The 8,236-nt window shown below is 48.0% G+C and overlaps 1 protein-coding gene across 1 annotated transcript; it reads left to right on the top strand.

Annotated features, from left to right (window-relative positions):
* Positions 1-2,123: 2,123 nt before the first annotated feature.
* On the top strand, positions 2,124-7,891 carry ESX1 (ESX homeobox 1). The gene is made up of 4 exons (XM_047764325.1): positions 2,124-2,269; positions 2,462-2,777; positions 3,838-3,883; positions 7,342-7,891. The coding sequence occupies exons 1-4, from the start codon at positions 2,200-2,202 to the stop codon at positions 7,711-7,713; spliced, it is 804 nt and encodes a 267-aa protein (XP_047620281.1). The 5' UTR covers positions 2,124-2,199; the 3' UTR covers positions 7,714-7,891.
* Positions 7,892-8,236: the final 345 nt, after the last annotated feature.

Below are 8,236 nucleotides of genomic sequence, written 5' to 3'. Positions count from 1 at the left end.
AAATTTATGAAGGAAGGGACCCAAGAAGGCAAAATGACCAGGGCCCACAACTGTCCTAATGTGGCCTTAACACTAGGACGAGTCTCAGGACCTCTCCCTCCTGTGTCTTCAAGGAACCAGCTCAGCAGCCAGGGCAGGTAGCAACTGCTCCTCTTAGCATCCCCTCGGCATTGAGCAAAACTGTAGAGACCACGTTTGAGAAATCCAACAGTCTTGGATCTCAAATCTCTGGCTTAGTGAGTGAGACTCAGCCGGGGCCTTGGTGCAAGGGGAAAGAGGCCTGGACCAGCACAAGAGAAGGAGACCCCTGGCACTCACGATTTTTAAAGACTGCCCAAAAGCCCGCTGCCGCAAAATACCTTACCCCTCCACCACTCCTGCCTGGAATCGCACCCCCCCCCCTTTTTTTTTTTTTTTTTTTTTTTGCTGTTTAAGACCTCACCAGGGGCATATGGAGGTTCCCAAGCTAGGGGTCTAATCAGAGTTACAGCTGCCTGCCTACACCACAGCCACCCGGGATCCCAGCAGCGTCTGGGATCTACACCACAGCTCACAGCCACACCGGATCCTTAATCCACTGAGCAAGGCCAGGGATCAAACCTGCAACCTCATGGTTCCTAGTCGGATTCGTTTCCGCTGTGCCACAACAGGAACTCCAAATTGCACCATTTTCATTTATTTACTCCTTTGAAATAAGATGGCAAGCATACAACAAAAAGTGCACAGATTTTGCAGCCAAACTCGCTCGTATGCCCACGGTCAAGTTGCCTGTCTTCCTTGGGGCTCAGTTTTCTGTGTAAAAAAAATAGGGAAGTAATAATGATGGTTGTGAAAGCAGGATAAGTTATGCCCAGTGTCAAGCAAAGGTCTCATTTTTAAAGTGATTCTTATACTAGGAAGGATGTTAAAACATCCTGGAACGCCTGTAAACCCCTCTTGGAGGAAGAACAAGAGTCTTCCTTCGTGGCCTCGCCCTTTTATTATTATTATTATTATTATTATTATTATTATTATTTGACACATTGGTGAGGGAAATTCTATAAAAATGGAGGGAAAACAGAGGAAGCGGTAATGGGTAAGGAGGGAACTCTTTCCGTGTCTAGAGTACCCGCCCGGGAGTAAGGCTCACTTTGGACGCCTGCAGAGCTGGTGCAGTTAAGACGCGCAGCAACCGAGCACAGCAAATGCTGCTGCACGCGCCTGGAGCTGAAGGAAGGGGCCCGTGCAGCACTGGCATCCTTGGATGCACAAAGCACTTGGCAGGTTTCTGCACTTGCAACTCTGACATGCGTTCATTCTCAAGAGGCACGTGGGGTTTCTTGCAGCATGCATCCGGACTCCTCTGCAAACCCAGTCGCAAACTCCAGTTCCCGGGATGCACGGTGGGATCTGATTTCAAAACACCCCGTGCTAACAGCCTCCGAGGCAATCCTTTCATCGTAATCACTAGCGGATTTTGCGCGCGAATGGAACAGAATCCCACAGTCTATCCATTCCACCAAATTCTAGGAAGGGAGAGCCTTGCTCAGAGCCCAAAGCACAACAAACTAACTCTGCTTTGTCGTGCACGGTTGGTTGGGGGTTCGGCGCTTGCCCCATTGTTATCTCTCTGCCTTTTCCTCTAAGGAAGCGAGGAACACGGCGACATTGGCGGACCGCGGAACATCGAGGGTTGGGCGGAGGAACATTGCCCAAGCACTTCTCCACGAGCTCCAGGATTTAGTGTTGTCTTGCCCCCTCCCCCACCCCAAAACAGCTTTCACAATCCAGCACAGCCCCTTGCTCCAATCAGACACTTCGTCCAAGTTGGAAGCAGTTAAACTACAAGTTGAAGTCACCGTTAACCAGACAAGCGAGCACACTAACCAGCACCAGTCTCAAACACACTCGCCCTATTTTATTTACACGCCCTGTCCGCGAGCGCGCCCCCACCAAGTCCCACCGACCTCAATTGGAGGCAATGTGAACGCTAGTAGAGGGCGTCTAACAGACGCGAATGCGTAAACTTTGAACCTGCGGAAGGCAACCAACCCCGTATATAAGGCGCGCGAGCCCCCGAATACGCGCCAGAAGAGGTTCCGGCTCCAGAAGAGCACCCCTCGTGGGCGCTGGTCCCAGCCAAAGGCCGGATCCCGGGATCGCCAAGGCCCCGGGACAGAGTCTGCAGAAGCGCGACGTTTCATTGACAGCAGTCAGGGCATGGAGCACAGCCACCGCGGCACTGGCTACCACAGCCTGGGAGTCGACGAGGACAGAGAAGAACTGCATGGTCAGTGCCTAGACGGGGACAGGTGCTCCGGCAAATTCCAGAAAAAGAAATTTCCCTGGGAAGGGCGGGTGGACGGGACACTACACGCTTGTCGCAGCCCCGCCTCCAACACGGCCCCTGGCCCCCTCCAGCCCATGCACCGTGGGCTCCACCGCCCCGGTCTCTCTCCCTTTTGCTTTCCCCTTTTCCCAGATTTGAAGGCTACCATGACCGCGGAGGTTGTAAGCAGGGAAGAGGGGGGTACCGAACCTGAGCCCGGAGCAGCAGCAGCCGCAGACTACCTCGGCGCGGCAGAGCCCAACCTCCTGGACGACGAAAACCGTGAGGACGTCGGCCGGCTCGAGCCCCCGCAGCAGCTGCAGCTGGAGGAGCCGGCTCCCCCGGCCGCTGAGGGGCCACAGATCGTGGCGAGAAGGCGGCGCCGCTACCGTACTGTGTTCACCGAGTTGCAGCTACAGGAGCTGGAGATCGTCTTCCACCGCACTCAATACCCCGACGTGTTCGCGCGGTAAGCGGCGGGCTCCGGAGGCTCCCAGTTCTCCAGGGGCCCGTGCTTATCCACGGGCGCCTTAGGCTCTATCCCAGGATCCTCCCCCTCCTCTCCTGGCCAAAAGCCTCTTAGAAGGCTCGTGGGCGCCGGGTCCGCCCCGGCTCTCTGGGGTTGGGGCAATGCGTACAGAGCTTGTGAGGGTGCAGGACAGGAGCGGGACTAGGGTGGAGCGAGCCAGGCGGGGCTTTAAAAGCCTGCTTTAAATGAAAATTTTGGTAATGTGTTCATCGTGGGGGGTTTGCATTCATTTTTTAATATTTTGACTATTGCATTGAAATATTCATCGTGATTACTCAGCTATTTTGCGCACGAGGCGAGCGCCACCCTAGTCTCGGTCCTGCCACGTGGAGCGCTGTTTCCAGGCGGCAGAGTTTTGGCCATTAAAATGCCAGCGACTCTTTCCCACCTCTCACCTTCCCCAAAACCCTTGGGGTCCACAGCTTGCTAGGGAACGAAGGAATAGGCCTGTTCTGGCCCGGTAGGAATGGGGGAGCAGGACGAATCGGTGTGAGGTTTAGGGACGCCCTTTCTGGTTCCGCTGTATTTAGCCTTCGCCCGCCAAAGAGCAGAAAAAATTTCCCTTGAGCACTTGGCCGACGTGGTTTTGGAGTGTCTCCTAGAGCATTCGCTTCTCCTTTTACAATGAATAGAAATACTCTGATTCAAAACACAGCTTTTTTTTTTTTTTTTGGACGTTTTATTTATTTTTACGGAGGGATCTCCCAGGAAAAGATTTCCAGGGTAGTTCTCTGCTGTTCTACAAACGGGAAAATTGATTGAGTCATATATATCCCACTAACAGACACACTCTCAGGAATTTAAATATATATATTCGCTTTTTATATATTACCTAAGAGATAAGTTGTTCATGAGAAAACCCTCCCTAAAGTAAACCTCAAGCTATGTTAGAGCGAACTACACTGGGAGCAGGGCGGGGGAATAAACATATAAATGATATGTTTTATACAGAATTCCAAATACTGAACATTTGCACTTCCCTCCCCCCCACCCCCCTTAGAGAGGAGATTGCAGGTCGCCTGAATTTGACTGAAGCCAGAGTGCAGGTCAGTAAATCTTCATAAAGCGGTTCGCAGAGCAGCCATTCTAAAACATGCTTTAGGTTTTGTCCAGGAAATTCTCAAGTTGGAGCGTTCTGTTTGTTGTCTTTTCCATGTTTAGCAAGTAAGTTTTGAATATTGGACTCTTTAAGGGTGTAAAATGGGACAAGTAAGCGCAAGCTTATGCAAATTGCCTGTTACCAGAGGGAATATGATTTCTTAAAGGAAAAAAAAATAGAGTACACACCTCTCTCCTCTCCTTCCCTCCCCTCTTCTCTTCTCTCTCTCTCTCTACCCTCTCCCTCTTTCTCTTTCTCTCCTCTCTCTCTCCAGACACACACACATTTTTTTCAATAAATAAAGTTCATCTCCTTCTAACACTGGCATCCTTTAAAAAGGATGTTAGTTGTTCCTAAAGGAATGTTTCTATGCGGAATCATTGGCTCAGTCCTACCTAGGAAGTATTTAAATCAATGCACTGAAGAGCTAGGTTATGAGAAGTTTCAACTATACTAAAATTATTTAAAATACCTAAAACCAGGCATAAACTCTTGGCTGAATGAGAACTTTTAAGTATTTCCAATTTGGGGTATTTGGGAAGATATTAATTACTCATATACTCTATTCAAACATAGAACCTAGTACATGAGTAATTAATACATGTTTAGTTAAACTGAGACTGATGCGGGGGGGTGGGGGCAGTGGTGGCTTAAAAACCTAAATCCAGTTGCCTAATCCAGCTACTGTTTTTAAATGTTTGTGAAGCAGTATAGAGAGTGGCAGCCTTAAATTTTTTTTTTTTGAAAGACTTTGATGTCAGTCTGAAAACAGCTAAAATACTGCAATTATGGTGGTGATGGGGAAAAATTTGCGAGCTTTGGAAAAATTATCCTTAAAAAAGTGAATCCAAAAAGAGAAAGAACAATTTTGAATAAAGTCCCACTGACCTAAGAAGGAGTGAAAGGTTAGAGAAGAATTGTATCCATTCAAGTATATCCATTGCAGGTGCCATACAAATTCAACTTTATGAAACTACCAAATGCATAAGTGAATATTCTCTTGAAGATTGTTTAACATTTAACATCTAATATTTTTCTCTTGTCCTTTTTGGTAGTAATATTCTGAAATGGTGAGTTTTCTGGAATTCACTTGCGAGGGTGCTCTCATTTCAGGCCACGTTCTCACCTGTGCTGATGTAAAATACTTTTTTCATTTATTCAGGCAGTGATTACAAATTTGTAGCTCATGGGATCAAAGAGTGACTATTTGAGGTCCTAGCACACCATAGTTACATGAAAGAAGTATTTGCCCCCTTTCAAAAAAAATATGTATACACACACACACATATGTATATGAGATGGCTTAGTGGTCTTGCCCCATAATACATGTGTGAATTCAGTGATGGAAAAGACGTCGTGCCCATCTGTTGTTGGTGTGTGGAATAGCAGACCACCAGACACTGGCATCCTAATGTCACAGGCTGGACCAACAGTCAGCCTGGTCTCAGGCCAAGTCCTCTACTTTGTCAGACAGACAAGGTGAACCCAGAGGAAAAGAAAAGGTTTGCTAGATTGATTTTCCCCCTCCTTGGATTTACATAGTCTTAATGGATTTCTGAAAGGAAAATGAGCCAGAAAGCACAAATAAGCAATAAAGACAATGTTCTCATCTACTTCCAAACACTATAGCATAAATTTCCCCAAGAAACTTAATAGATGATTCCTCTATCCATCTTTGGCAAAGATGGATAGTAGATGTGTTTTATGAAACCTGTATTGGAAGTCCAGACCTAATACTGGCCCATACCAAAATGTGCCATATGTGGGTTTGGGTTATGTTTAGGGAGGTTAAACCACAGGTACATATGAATCCCTCCAAAATGAGCTCTATTACAATAGCCTTCTTCCAATTATGTACCCATGCAGTAAAAGGACACCAAATCCTAAGGTGGGATAGAGAAAAGGTGGCTTCGGGTAGGCAGAGAGAAGATGCCTTTGTCTCACTTTAAACATGCAGTTTGGGAAAGTCCAAAAGGATTAAGTACAATGTAAAGCCCATAAACTAGTATGTTAAGAGCACACTGAAGTCTAACTGGCAGCTTTTTAGTTTTTGGCTTGCTAAAGTTGGCAAGCCTTTAGGGAGGAGCCTCTTCTGTGACCCCTGACCCCACAGGATTGAACATAATTGGACCTTCACGCTTTAGGAATAATTGATGGCATTGGGGTCTGGATAAGGAGTGGAGCTGGCAGGGTCTAGGGTGCCCTATCACTCTAGGTAGTGGTGGCTCCTTTCCAGGATCCTGAAACTGAAACTAGAGTCAAATGAGCTGACCTTGTCCTGAGCCCAAGAACATTTGAAGGGCAAGGCAGGTTGGAGCATGCAAAATTGACATTATCTGGGGGAAAGGATTTGGGGTTTAGTGAATTTGGATTTAGTTAAGCTAAACTTTCCTTAACGCTCATGGCTAAAATATCAAGGCAGTGCCTGGGGCTTCAGTAATCCTCATGTCGCAGTGAGTCAAGCCACAAAGTCCCCTATGATGGGGCCTCCCTTGACTTACCACCTGTTAAAAGTCTTGGGAGGTTTCAGAGAAAGAATGATCCATTAAGCATCATTGAAAGAAACCTTCTGTCTTAAAGGTGCAACATGCCCCTATGGATTAGTCACTTCAAGTGGAAGATGGACTTTTCCAGGAGGGGATGGTTGCCCTCAGTGTGACTTCAATGGGGCCCACCTTTATCCCGTGCTCAGCTTCCCCCACAACCAGGATGACACTATCCCTGGTGAGAAGGGGGTGGAGGCAGCTGGACTGCTAATGGTCCAATGTTTCTTTCTTTCTTTTTTTTTTTTTTTTTTTTTTTTTTTTTTACCTGCGGCATATGAAGGTTCCCAGGCTAGGGGTCCAATCGGAACTACAGCTGCCTGCCTACACCACAGCCACAGCAACATCAGTCTGAGCCGCATCTGCGACCTACACCACAGCTCACAGCAATGCCAGATCCTTAACCCACTGAGCGAGGCCGGGGATCGAACCCGTGTCCTCATGGATACTAGTCAGATTCGTTTCCACTGTGCCACGACAGGAACTCCCAGTCCAACATTTATTTATCCCTGTTCCCAGGCGTGGGCATTAACTGCAAGGACCCAGTGCCATTCATCAGTTAGACACGCATCCAGGACTTGGCAAAAACAAACAAACAAACAAAAAAAAACAAAAAACATTGAGGAATACAAAAAAAAGGGGGCGGGACAAATCATTGTGCCAAAGTCTAGACTAGGCTTGGCTCACTAAGGATTAGTTGAGGGAGGAGACGTGCTGTTTACTTTCCTAAAATATTTTAGCAATAAGGAAACAGCTCCTGCTGCAGTTTACAGTCTCAGTGGCAGACTTGCATGTTGTGTGTTCTCTTATGACATTCGCTGTGTAATATATGAAACCAATGTCTTTTTTCCTATGATTGTAGGTCTGGTTTCAGAACAGAAGGGCCAAGTGGAGAAGGCACCGTAGGGCACTCATGTTCGGAAATCTGGCCCCCGTTGCCTTGGGCCCCCCTGTGGGGGTAATCTTTGAAGGGCCCTATCATGCCCTCCCTCTCCTAGAGCCTGCCTGGGGATGCATTCCTGCGGTGCCACAGCCAGTCATGCCACCCAGGCCCCTCCAGCCACTTGTGCTACCTGAGCCACGACCTCTGCCACTCAGGCCACAGCCTCTGCCACCCAGGCCACCCATGATGCCTGTGCCACCCCCACCACCTGTGGCTCCCTTTGCTCTGGCCCCTGTAGGTGTGGCGTGGGCCCCTGTCATCAACGGTCATTACGCAGGTCCCATTTTCTGAACACGGTGTGCATGGCATTTTTTCCCCACGTATCTTTCTGCCAGATATAAAATTGCACACAGCACATCAAAGGAATTCATCCAAAACCTGTTAAATGAATTGAGTAAATGAACAAAATCAGCTCCTGTTGTTTGGGGAGGGCACATTGTAGTTTAAATAAAGACGCAAATTGACAACATATTGATTGGAGGTGTCCGATGGGATAAGTAGGGTATGCATGGGAATGGCTAAAGCAATGCAATTCAAACAGAATGTCGAACAAGCTTCCTTTCAGAATGTAATAGCTCTGAGTCACTGTAACAGGCCATGCACACAGTTCTCCAGGTGCCTGTGGTGGGTTGACGCTGACCACAGATTCTCCTCCCACCACCCTCATCTGTACCCTGCCCTTTGGGGAGCACATGCATGGGTGGGATGGGAGGGGGTGGGTCTCAAGTGAGTGAGAGGACTGTATTTCCAGGCAGGGACATGAGCTCTTCAAGGAGCTCAACAGCCACGGACTCTTAAGGGAACCTTCCTAAGA

Source organism: Phacochoerus africanus, chromosome X, assembly GCF_016906955.1.
Source record: "Phacochoerus africanus isolate WHEZ1 chromosome X, ROS_Pafr_v1, whole genome shotgun sequence".
Classification (NCBI taxonomy): Eukaryota; Metazoa; Chordata; class Mammalia; order Artiodactyla; family Suidae; genus Phacochoerus; species Phacochoerus africanus.
This window is presented reverse-complemented; position numbering and strand designations above follow the sequence as displayed.

Bases quoted from the DNA above. Each gene is read 5' to 3' on its own strand.
- ESX1 (XM_047764325.1), top strand. From the start codon at position 2,200: ATGGAGCACAGCCACCGCGGCACTGGCTACCACAGCCTGGGAGTCGAC. The intron at 2,270-2,461 runs GTCAGTGCCTAG...CCCTTTTCCCAG, and splicing joins GGACAGAGAAGAACTGCATG to ATTTGAAGGCTACCATGACC. The intron at 2,778-3,837 runs GTAAGCGGCGGG...CACCCCCCTTAG, and splicing joins TACCCCGACGTGTTCGCGCG to AGAGGAGATTGCAGGTCGCC.